The sequence below is a fragment of the Castor canadensis genome, chromosome 10, assembly GCF_047511655.1.
Source record: "Castor canadensis chromosome 10, mCasCan1.hap1v2, whole genome shotgun sequence".
NCBI lineage: Eukaryota > Metazoa > Chordata > Mammalia > Rodentia > Castoridae > Castor > Castor canadensis.
Genome location: NC_133395.1, coordinates 136,538,583 through 136,551,685, shown reverse-complemented (window position 1 = coordinate 136,551,685; position 13,103 = coordinate 136,538,583). Strand labels below are relative to the sequence as shown.

Genomic DNA, 13,103 nt, shown 5'->3' with positions numbered 1-13,103 from the left:
TTAGGTGAGGGACCTACCACAGGACCTGGTTCCCCACCAGGGATGTTGTGAGAACTAAAATGTCACTGGATTTATGGCAGGTCCCTGGATCAATGGCTTTTCATGGAGGCAGAACCATGCCCTGCTGCCCGCCTTCTCCCCTTCTCCAGGTGCAGTGAGATCAGTTTTGCTAAAATGTATTTCATGTTATCATTTCCCTTTTAACAACTCCCAGTCATCCTTGGACCTAACATAAGACCCTTCATGACCTGACCCTTTGGTTGTAGCATTTCATGCTACTCTCCTTCCACAGCATCTTTTTTTTTTTTTTTTGTGGTACTGGGTTTTGAACTCAGGGCCTTGTGTTTGCTAGGCAATTATTCCACAAAATCTTTATCTTCCCAAATTTACTGAATTTTACCCTTAAGCTTTTAGATATGCTTCTCCCTCTACCTAGAATACTCCTACCCCTTCCTCTAGCCAAGATTCTTCAGTTTTAGATCAGATACTACCTGCTTGATGATACACCATTTATTCTAGTATTAGGCTGGGTGCCTATTTTCTGTATTCCATCCTTAGTCTCAGCATTTAGCATATTCTCTAGTGATCACCTATTTACCTGCCTGCCTCCCCGACAACACAGATCAGCCAGTAAATACTGGTTGAATCAGTAAGCAAATACTTTCTTCACATGTAGCTTCCTTTTCCCTTCAGCTCCATCCTCTTTCCCAGCCTTTCCCCTCATTACTAACTTCTGAGTAGTGTATTTGCTCTCATCTCATCCCCCTCATCACCCAGGTCTCTGGAGGAGTCTGGGATTCAGTGGGGTTTATGTCCATGAGGTCCTACCTTCTTTGGGTGCAGGAGAAGAACAGTTATCCCCCATCTCCACCCTGCACACGTCAGAGTACAGGAAGTTGCTTGCCAAACTCTCGCCAGTTTCTGGGAGAGAGAAGGAAATTTTTTGATGAACAGTCTGGCAGCATATGGTTAAAATGTTTGAAGTCCCCAATTCACGGCTGATTAAACAATCTTTTACATAAATAACACCCTCCCATACTGCATATGAATTCAAAGCAGAGATGCGATTTACACTTTCATTTGGTGATCTGGATGGGAAAAAAGCCAGCAATGTCAATTCCTGTAGGCTTACTAGAAATATCGCACTTAAATAGCACCTCTTCAACTTTAAAGACAAACCACTGAAACTCTAAGACAGACAGTACTGAATACACAGACTCCAGCAAGACTTAGACCAATCTGCATGGGAAGCATCGGTGGGCATGAATAGAAATCCAGGGTCCAAACAAAAAATATTTACCAAGCATTCACGATAGCCTGGCACTGTGTTAAAAGACAGCCTCTGCTGTCAGTGGGCTTACAGTCAACTAGAGCGTGACGGATATGTAAATGTAGGTGGAAAGGTGCTGTTATCTGTGTGTCCCGATATTCATGGTACACTGAGGCACCAGGAAGGTACACTGAGGCACAAAGGTAATGCTGCTGAAATTATTAAAAAGACTTTACAGAGGTGCTAGCAACTTGAGTTAAGTTGGAAGCTCAGTTAGCCAGGAAGAATAGATAGAATGGAGAACTGACTGTAAGAATGGACAGCAGTTAGGGGAGAACTGCATAAGTCCAGGGTGGAGACAATAACATCTTGGAGCAGTGAGAATGGCTAGCACACCTTACTGAGAAGGCCTCATCGAAGGAGCTGAGTATTAACTATTCATTGAATCTGTGAAAGAGGAAACTAGGAGAGACATGGAATATCAAAGAAGTAGAGCTGAGCCTGTAATCCCAGCATTTAGAAGGCTGAGGCAGGAGAATTGTCAGTTTGAACCCAGCCTGTCTCAAAAACAACAATAACAAAAAACAACAAAAACAAAAAACCAACAAAAAATGTTAAAGAAATAGATAAGATCATTCATTTAACAAATGTATATTGTGCATGTACTAAATGTCAAACACTGTCCTTAAGTGATGAGAATTTTGAGTTAACAGAACAGACTCTGTTCTTAAGGGGAAAAAAAATCCCAGGGTTCTGACTAGTTTAGTTCAGAACCCAAAGGTAGGTGACAGTAAGTGCCACTTAGTGTCAACTGGAAGCTGAAGTTAATGCCAAGATGCAGAAATTGGGAGGGAGGAAACTAGGCTGCCAGGCTCTGTAGGTCACAGTCACTCGGGTTTGCTAAGTAGTGGCAGCTATTGTAACTGAGAGGAAAGAGCACTGGGTATCACTCAATGGTCTGGGCCATTGTTTTTCATTCTCAAAATTAGAAAGTGCTTCTATTTTTTGCTATATATACAAATATCACAAGCTCACTATAAAACCAGCAGATAGTAAAGCTCCAGAGAGAGCCACTGCTAGCAATTTGGGGGTATATTTGTCCACATTTTAAAAGACACACACACACACACACACACACACACACACACATGATCTCACTCTGGCTATTGTTTAATTTCCCACAGGATTTTTCTCAGTGTTTTCCATGAAGGTTTATCAAGATGTATCCTATGTACATAGTCTAATGAAATACCACCTTACATTTAAATTGCTCCCCATTTCACACACAGTGAACATTCTCCTGGATGTCAATTTTCATATATGCAGTAAGCCATCTTTTTTCCTTAAGTATAAATTCCCAGAAGCAGATTCATTAAGTCAAGGGGATACACACTCCTGTGCTTTCAACATACATGGCCAAAATGCTTTATGGAAAAAAGTTGTGCTAGTTTAAAATATGACACCAGTGGATAAATTAATGGAAGATCCAGCCACTCACCCTCACCATGTAATATATGACATCACCATTGAATAAAGTAAGAACTAAGTCCTGTATTCACAATCCATACATTGGTGTTAAGGAGATATGTATATTACTAAGGTAATCTTCTCTACTTCAATTCAATTAGGAAATACTGTTTTAACATAAAAAAAAAAAGATCAGACGATCCAAAACCCACCTGGAACAGCTGTTTCATTAGGCAACCTATCTACTTCCAAGATAAAATCATCCTTGAAGAAGAGATAGCCCACTATTGAGAACAGGTAAACCAGGATCAGAGCCAGAACTGCTGTCAAGATGATGGACCGTCCATTGCGGGTGACACTTTTAATGACATTAAGCAAAGTCTCTTCTCTGTACACTAAATCGAAAAGCTTCAAAAACAAACAAGAAGACAACAGGACAATTTTTAAGAAGCTTCTATATTGGATGTACATCAATAACCCACAATGAAAACAGTCTGTAGACCATTCACTCCCCTTAGAAACTTGGAAGCATTACACGAGGATCTGAACATTTATCTTGTCTGTCTGCCCTGTGAGAATTAAGATAGTGAAAATGACAAAAAAAAAAAAATGGAAGAGGGGGTAGGAAGCAGTAATAACTTGAAGTAGTACACAGAGCAGCTCAGAGGTCCTAGGAATAGAATCCGTGAGTTTCAGAGAGTAAGGGAGAGAACAGTGGATGAGGGTTTTGGCATACATCCAGTTAGGACCAAATTTTGGAGTTTCTTTTAAAGGCCAGCCGCCCCGATCCCTTGTCCTTCTGGAGCCAAGTGTCTTGTGGGGAAGGAAGGCATGCCACAAGCTTGTGCAAGCAGCACGGACTCTGGGCTTCACTTAGCTTCTTACTGCCCCTGTGATCCTGGACTAGGTACTTGCCCTCTTCTCTTCTCAGTTTCCTCATTTGTAGACTGAAGGATATACAGTTCTTATGAAGGATGAAGAGGCAATGTATATACAGCACTTAGCACACTTACATGCTGAATGAGTACAATAAATGGCAATTATCAACTTCCTGATGAAGAAAGAGACTGGAGCAAGGTCAAATACTATATGGCAGAGACATTCACAGTGTTGATGTACAGGAAGCCTAGCTACTTGTTCTCTTCCCCTTCTCCAGGGCAGACTCCTACAGTAGGGACCTGGCTCTGTGAAGAAGCTGGCTTCAGGAGGGATGGAGGATCCCTGGAGCTACACACAGGGGAAGACTGACAGCTAGATTTCTAAGAACTATAATCACAGCTCTTTGGCTGGGGGGAAGTGGTGGGGAGCAATGGGAAGAGAGCTCTCTGGGGTTATTCTCAGACTTGGAGTCCAGCTTATTTTTTTCTTTCTTTCTTCTCTTTTTAGATATGTTCTCACTCTGTTGCCTAGGCTGGCTACAAACTCTTGATCCTCCTGCCTCAGCTTCCCAAGTAGCTGGGATTATAAGTGTGTGCCACCAGGCCTGCCTGGAGTCTAGTTTTTAATATGGCCTCTGTGCTAACACCTAGTTCTCTTCTGAAGGTTTGGTCTCCACTGTGGCTTTGGGTTATGACTATGCACAGTGAAGTCAGTCAGAGAGAAAAGGTCTAGCTCCTGACTTTGCTTTTAATTTGTGGTTAAATGTTGATCAAGGCATGTAACCTCTCTGGACCTCAGTTTCTTCATCTGTAAAAATAAATGGGTTGAATTAGCTGATCTCTGAATCCCTTCCAATTTAGAATTTTTCATCTGAGTTCATTTTCTGGTCAATTAGCTTTTCTGGCTCTCTAACCCCAATCTGTGTCCTGAAACTAGTTCTGTGAAGGGAACTGGGTAAAGCAGGATCCTTGAAGGAAGCAAGGAAGAGGCATTTTGTCAGTTTAAGAGTGTGAAAGGCTAAGCCTTGCTGTTATGTTGGTTAAATATTTCCAGCCTCCTCCTGAAGAGTTAAGAGCATGCCACACAATAAACAAAAGGTGCTGTAGGGATTGTATAGCCCACTGCAGAAACAACAAGTGACCCTTTTTTTGTTTTTATTCATTAATAACTTCTGATTCTAAAACAAAAAATGCATTTTTATATAAAGGAAAATCTTCTAATTAAAAAATGACCCATGTTCAAGAAAGCACAAAAGAGCACAAAGAAAAAAAATCTCTAATAATTTGATCATCTACAGATATCCAAGCTATTTCCTTCTGACTTTTAGAAGATGTAAGATATATACATATCTTATATAGAAACATACACTTATAAAAATATTATGCTATAAGACTGACATATAGCCACTCTCTTTTACCCAGCAGTCATGAACATTTTCATCTAAAAAATCTCCTAGTATTTGATTGTAAGGAAAAACCTGAAAGTAACATAAACCAATATATTTTCTTGAACAGTCAAGATGTTTTTAACTATGTACCACTTAAAAAAATGCTGCAATAAATACCTCTGTATATACCTCTATATGTACTTGCCTAGTTATTTCTTTTGGGTTAAGTTCTAGAAATGGCAACTTAAGAGTCATATGTTATAATAGAAACACATTGCCTACTGCTGTCCAGACAGGTTATATCAATTTGTACTAATCATTAGTAAAAAACTGTACCCATTTTGTGCCAAGTGCCACCAGTACTGGACACAGTCATTCTTTTTAACCTTTTCTAATGTCACAGGTAAAATCTGTCGCTGTTTTAATTAGCATGTCTTTGCTTAGCAGTAAGGATGAACATGTTTCCATGTTGACTGACCATCTGGATTTTTCCTTTTGGTCACCTGCCTGCCTGTGAACTTTGCACATTTTCATCTCCGGTGTTAATATTTCTCTAAGCACACAATGTGAATGCAGGCTTGAGACCAGGTCCAGCCAGTCTCTGGGGGGCTGTGGCACTTTAATTAGGCCACCAGATTACCCTATATCCCTCCCTCCCTCCTGGCCTGCTGCCACAAGAGTGCTCTCACACCTGGTAGGCATGGGTTTTCTCTGCTGGAGGTCTCCTTCCTTTTACAGAAAACCCAGCTTCTTTTGGTGGCAGAATTTCCTTCTTTGTGGAATAATTTAAACAGTTTCAGTATTGTGTCTATGATTTTCACCAGACATATACAGTACTGCTTTTGAGATCAAAAGAAACTCATCACTTAAGGCCAGGCAAACCAAGGTCCAAAGGGCTTAGAAAACCCCAGAAGCACACAGGAGAAGCGCCCACCATGATCTAGACTGACCCTACTACATTTTTCTAAAAGGGAACTCAGCTCAGGTAACATTATCGGAAGCTCAGAGTTTGTCATTCTGTAATAGGCAAGATATTTGAAAGCACAAATGCAAACTGTAATGTGAAATACCAGTTTCACGGAGACAGGGCGTTTTCCCTGTGCTCAGATGAACAGTGATTTAGACTTGGGGGGTCAACAGAGTTGAGGCACCATCCTGTCTCTACCATTTACTGACTGTGTGACGTCAGGGCAGAAGTTACCTAACCTCACCAAGCCTCTGTTTCTTCATCTGTAATTTGAAGACGTTATCTGTCTCAAATGGGGTTGTGAGAGGGTAGGGAAGAGTACACAGTGAGCACTCAATAAATAGTAAGAGCTATTGTTTTCTATACTGTGAGGCCATGAGATAGGGCTTGTGTTTGTCCAACTACTCTAATCCTCTGTGTCTAGCTAGGTCATGGGCTGGCTACGCAAATGAAGAGAAAAGGAGATGACATCAACCGGAGGGAGACAGTAGGAAAAGTCAAACTCTCTACTAGGAAGAGCTGGCACTGTCCAAGGGGAATGTCCTGTCTCTTAGAAAAGACCCCTTGGCAGGGATAAGAGAGACCACCAACTGAGCTGTGCCCTGGAAGGACAGGAATTTGATGGATTGGCAAGCATGGGTCTCGCTGACTCACAGGCCAGAACCTCATCCAGGGATGTTACCCGTGACACAAAAAGGTTCCGAAATAGACACAGGGCTCTAAAGATTTCTGATTTAAGTGGCCAAAATAGGGCATATAATGGCAATCAAAAGCATATCCCGAGACCTCTTTGCCTAAAACCTCAAAGCATAGCCAGAACTATTTTAAAATGAGGGAAAATGATCCATTCTGTTTAGGCTGCCAACATCCACCACTAATGGAATGAGCTAATCCTGGTGAATTCTTTATGGTATTTTGGAGGGAGAGGGAATACAGGATGACAAATACAATAATACCTAACAATCGTGTTGCTGTGCTATTCTAAGACTTGACAAGATAGCCCTGTGTGGAAGACATAATATTCTCTTCACCTGTAGAAGGAGAAACTGAGGCTCAGAACGACAAAGTAACCATATGGATAGCAACTCTGTGAAGAGCTTTTCTTGACTTTTGTAAGTCTATCCTTTTCTTTTTAAAAGTCAACAATGATGCCTTAATCATATTTAATCCTCACATTTTTGTTTTTCTAGTCTCTTTATGATAGGTATATTTCATAGTCCCTGTCATGTTAACAGATACAAAGAAATGGTCACCTCCAATGCTACAGATCTAGGTGCCCTCTAACTACAGGACAGCAAGCAGTTATTTGATTTGTAATTTAAAAACCAGCTCAGAAGGAAGGTGACAGAACCAACTCATTCCCTAAACTGTCAACACCATAACCACTTGGCTAAGTGGGAAAAAGTAAATTCTGTTTAAAAGGTCCCCTGGCTCTACAGATATATTGAGGTCATTATCAAGAGTTGTGGGCTTTGCTCATACACTGTTAGTGGGTGTATAAATTAGTACAACCACTATGGAAAACAGTATGGAGGCTCCTCAAAAAACTAAATATAGAACTTCTCTATAATCTAGCAATACCACTCCTGGGGATATACCCAAAGGAACGTAAGTCAGGTTACAATAAAGGCACCTGCACACCCATGTTTATTGCAGCACTATTAACAATAACTAAACTATGGAAACAGCCAAGATGCCCCACTACTGATGATGAATGGATTAACAAAATGTGGTATTTATATACAATGGAATTTTATTCGGCCACAAAGAAGAAAAAAATTTTGTCATTTGCAGGTAAATGGATAGAACTGAAGAATATAATCTTAAGTTAGCCAGGTTCAGAAGGCCAAAGGCCGCATGTTTTCTCTCATATGTGGAATATAGACCTAATACAAATGCAAGCAATATTATGAAAAACAGGTCTCATTAAGGGGAGGTCACATATGAGGGAGGGAAGGTAAAAGAAGGAAGTTAAGAAGGTGAATATGGTTGATATACTTCCTATATGAGAATTAATACAGAATTTTTTAACCTGTTGAAATCACCATAAGAAGGAGACTAAAGTAGAAAGGAGAAAAATAGAGGAGATGAACAAATTCGGGTTATAATACATATATACATGGAAATATCACAAGGAAACTCCCTGTATAACTATCTTAAACAAACAAGAATGTAATTTTTTTCTTTGATAAAATTGGAAAACAGGACAGCAGAACAGGTCTTCTCTGGGGGGGTTGCTACCAGTAAGGAGGGAGGAGGTGGGAAAATGGTGAAGGAGGGTGAATATGGTGCAAATACTGTGTACCCATGTATGTACATGGAAAAATGAGACCTGTTGAAGCTGTTCCAGGAATGGGGGGAGGAGAGGATAAAGGAGAATGGTGGAGGGTGTGAATTCAACTATGCTATATTCGACATATTGTAAGAACTTTTGTAAATGCCACAATGTACCCCCAGCAAACACAAAAAAATTGTGGGCTTTGAAAGTTGCCCTATCTTTATGGTCTGCGTGTTTTCATTGGGAAATGGATCCCATGGGAACTGTAGATGATGACAGTCTCAAAAACATTCCCCTTGGTAAATGTTGCCTGAGCGTGTGAAACAAAGGTGCAGAGAGGAAAATATCCCCTGAACCAGATGGAGGCTTCTTCCATTCCTGGAAAGTAACAGATGTGCTGTGCACGGGCACAGTGTGATTGTGTACCTGTGGCTTTGCAAGAGCTGCCCTGTGTAATGTATCACTTTCCTCTCCGATTTCTGAAAGTTGGGTGCTGGGGCCCTGGACCTTGCTGGACCAGGTATACCAGTCATCATTAACAGGAAGGGCCCGTGATGAGAAAGAACAGAGGATCCTCTCCTAGTTCTCCAAACATAAAATATTTCGGCACTTGTACTCACCAGCAAACTATAGAAGAATTCATGGACAAAAAGCCCCATGGCACAGATCAGCAGATACAGCAAATGATACAGGAACTCCACATCCAAAACCATGGCTCGGTAGCCTCTGGTGAATGTTCCACAGTTGCCCACAAAACTCATCAGAAAGATGATTTTATTGCAAACCTAAGAACAATGACAGAAGAGTCAGATGGTATGGACCATGCTGAACTGCACATGAGGACTCGGAGATTCTCTCTCCCAAAGGTATTTCAACACCAAATGCCCACCAAACCCTTCCAGGACCTTTCTATAGCTCCACGTCATTTCATGACTTTGCTTTTCAGGCATATTACAAGTAACATGGTAGTCAGACAACTTCATTTGCAAGGTTAATCAAGCAGCGTTTGTATATGGCAAAAACAAAATTAACACATACTGAGACTATGATTTTCAAAATGAGTTATGAATCATTTCTAACATTCTTGAATGAGTTAGTCAAACACAGAAGTCACCTCTATGCCTGAACTCTGTGATCAGCATGATTCAAAGTGCTTTCTGGATGCTACATTCTAGGCATTACAAGGTTGCAATTTAGTGAGAAGCAGACAATGTTTCTCTTTCATTGCTCCTAAATTCAAAAGGAAAATGAGAATTTCCTTGGAAAATAAAAGTAAGGAATGTCAGATGAATTCTAGTCCCTGTCCTTTCTTCTGGGAATAACTCCTGCTTTTCCTTTGGGGATTCATCCCCTTCTTCTTGAGGGGATGAATCAGTTCTTGAGGTTTGGGTGGGGCTCCATCTTGGTCAATCACAGTCTTGGATTCTTCTAGGTGTAATGATTGTTCAAAGAGGCACAGGGCTGATCAGAACCAATGAAATTCATAATGATCTTTCCTGGGATGGCAGCAAATGACTATTTTGGTCTTCCACTGAACTTGAACTTGAGAGTGTGTAATCTCTGGAGCCGCTGGGATCCTTTTGCCATATTACAGATTTTAAGAGTACCCTTACTACAGAGGAGGACAGAGAAACTGGGTCCTGCTGCCACTGTCTGAGCCACTGTATTCAGGGCTGTGCCTGAAGCCAGACTCTTGATTTTGTGGTCAAATGAACAGATTTTTCTCTTCTGTTTAGGCTAGCATGGATTAGATTTCCTGACTGAAGGAGACATAGCTGATTTACTGGATAATTCAGTCCCACCTGTGATGGAAACTCCATGACTACAAGTTCACATTTAATAACATGTAGACAGAAAAAGTTTAATCAGGAAACTGCTGGAAAGGAAGCTCTATGAAGGCACTTGGTAAAACCATCTTCTGCTACTTTAGCTATCTTGGCCACAGGTGCCAGGGAGATTCTGCCAACTAATCTGTAGGTAAGTGTTAAGTGAGCCTCTCAGCAATCAGATAAGTGAGGAAACCAACACCTACAAAAAACCTCTGGTATTCTCAGGCAAGATATGCCACCTGCCGGGTTTTCCAACATTCTAAACTTTGCTTATGAGGCTCTTTCACAGGGTGGAAAACCATCACTGACTGGCTGATCCATACTGATGGGGTCTCAGAGAGAGTGTGAGGGATGGAGAAGGGAACTATGACGCTTGGTTGACATTATAGGACCTCAAACATGCCCAGGTTCCTATCACTTTAGCGGGAGAGAAATCCCCATCACTGGACTCCACTCTTCTCTTTAACTTTTATTGCTTCTCCAGCAACTAGCTCTTATTCATGGTCTTAGCCTGCTATCCCCACTCCCTACTGACTCTCTTGATCAGTCTTTGACATGACTTCCAGTTCCACCTCCTTAGAGAAGCAGCCAGGGATCTTGCCAGTGCAGATATGCTTCTTTCCCCTTTCTGCTCTGAGCATCCATCCCAGCTCTCCATGGTATGACGACTCATCACTCCATCCTAATCATCTGTCCCCAGTGCTCAGCCTTCCTGACACCACCCAGTCCTCCTCCTCTAGCCCTCAGACGTCTAACACGCCTTTCCTGTCTGCAGACACTCTTCCTTTTTCCACATGCTCAGGTGGGATTTCTCTCTCGTCTCCTATAAATGATTATTGTAGCTGCTTTGGCTTTTTCCTCTCTAGCCAATGTTATTATAAATGGTAATTAATTTGAATCCTCCCCACAAGTGATTTGTGTTAAAGAAGTGGTAAGTGTGGGATGACTAAAGGACAGAGAAAAAAAGAACTAGAGAGTCCACAGCAGACAAACTCTGAGGCATTGAGCTCCTCCCTCCCTCCCTCCTTCTCTCCTTCCTTCCATCCTATGTTCTTCTGGAATAGTGTCTTCCCACCACAGGTGGTACCTACATTCCCCTCTCCAGCATGATTTCTCTGGCATTGCAGTCATGCATTTCCAAATGCCAGAGCTAACAGTGTGTCCTGTCAACTCAAGCCTGATAAAGCAACAATTTGAATGTATTTTCACCCTGCAAACTCAATCATTGTATGACTTCCTTTTAGTTGGTGGCATTCTCAGTCATCCATGACTGGAAATTTGGAGTTATATTTTTCTCTTTCAACCAGTGAAACTAGCAATGTCTTCTCTGAAGAACACAACTCGGCAGTGCTGCCATCAGGTATGAGGCTTTCACTGTGCCCATCACATACCTGTGACGCCTGTACCTTCCTTCTTTCATCTACACTATGACCCAGGCTCAGCCTTGCCATTCCTCATCAAAAGCACCATGACATCCCCTACTGGCTTCCTGGCCTCCAGTACCTTCCACTCAAGTCCACCTAACAGATGAATGAATTTTATGAAGAATACCTTTGGATGTGACATTTCTTGGTTTAAAAGCATTGACTCTTCTTACCCCTGGGAACAAGGTTCTCAATGGTTACTCTATATAAAACTAATCCTAAGTGATACCTTTTTTTAAAAAAAAACCTACAGGCAGACAAACTTAGGAAACATAAATATGTGGGTTTCCTTTCTCAACCATGTTGGTATTTTAAGTCTCTGAGAAGACCTGCAGTAAAACAACAACAAAAACTTTTAATTTGGTTCAACTCAGCATTTCCCACAATCTAACTATAGAACCCCTCCCCTCTTTTTCCACCTAACTTTTGAGACAATGCTTTAGAAACATAAACTTGGAGGATGAACTCCAATCTATTTTTCCTAAATCTCATTGTCCCAGGTGACTTATACAGGATCCATTTATACCACACATCACTACAGAACCGCAAATGAGATCAAACTCAACTCTTTTTTTTTTTTATTCCTATGTTCATACAATGTTTGGGTCATTTCTCCCCCCTTCCCCTTCCCCCTCTCTAACCTCCCCGCCCCCTCCCTCTCCCCCACATCCCCTCATACCCAGCAGAAACTATTTTGCCCTTAACTCTAATTTTGTTGAAGAGAGAGTATAAGCAATAATAGGAAGGACCAAAGGTTTTTGCTAGTTGAGATAAGGATAGCTATACAGGGAGTTGACTTGCATTGATTTCCTGTGCGTGTGTGTTACCTTCTAGGTTAATTATTCTTGATCTAACCTTTTCTCTAGTTCCTGGTCCCCTTCTCCTATTGGCCTCAGTTGCTTTAAAGTATCTGCTTTAGTTTCTCTACATTGCAAACTCAACTCTTTTTAGTAGACTCTGGGTCCTATAAAAGTCAAAATGCTCTTCTCAGTTCTGCTTCCTAGCCTGACCCTTTTCATTCTTTAAGCCACAACTTCAATTCTGCCTCCTCACCTTAAGCTTATCTTAGTTTCTTTTGTAGAGTCCTTGCTACCTTTGTCATCTGTATACCCCTTTGGGGACATAATTACTATATTGTCCTTATTTTGCAATATCATTTCCATGTATGTATGGGGATTTCAGTTTATGATATATATGCTCAGGGCAGAAACTTCTGGAAGACACTTTTAGATCCCCACAGTACCTATCCAAATTTTCTCCTTCCCTCCACCAGGAAACCTGTCAGTGTATGGTCTTCTATCAGCTGTCTTCATTTCCTAAGACTCCACCTATAGATGTAGGTGACCTCTGTCCTTTAACTGTATTGAAATGGCACTTCCACATCTACCACTGACTTCTGAATAACTGTCCCCAATTCTCTTCTCACTCTCTCCTATTCCATCCTTGTGTTTGAACAGCCCTCTTACTTCTCTATGTGGCCCTCACCACGAGTACTGTGTTGTTTAGTATTTGATCATTTGACTTACTGGCTAAAATCTACAGTCCAAAAAAACCTTTGGTCAGACTGGCAAAACTAATTTAAGTCTCAACTACTATCACTCT

At 41.3% G+C, this 13,103-nt stretch overlaps 1 protein-coding gene across 1 annotated transcript in view; it reads right to left on the bottom strand.

The window, feature by feature from the left end:
- Positions 1–13,103, bottom strand: part of Itpr1 (inositol 1,4,5-trisphosphate receptor type 1) — a 318,227-nt gene that overhangs the window by 28,378 nt on the left and 276,746 nt on the right. The window contains exons 55-57 of the mRNA XM_020184001.2: positions 8,869–9,033; positions 2,950–3,145; positions 829–921 (exon numbers count right to left, since the gene is read on the bottom strand). Of these exons, the coding sequence (XP_020039590.1) occupies positions 829–921; positions 2,950–3,145; positions 8,869–9,033 (454 nt within the window). The remainder of the gene's footprint in view (positions 1–828; positions 922–2,949; positions 3,146–8,868; positions 9,034–13,103) is intronic.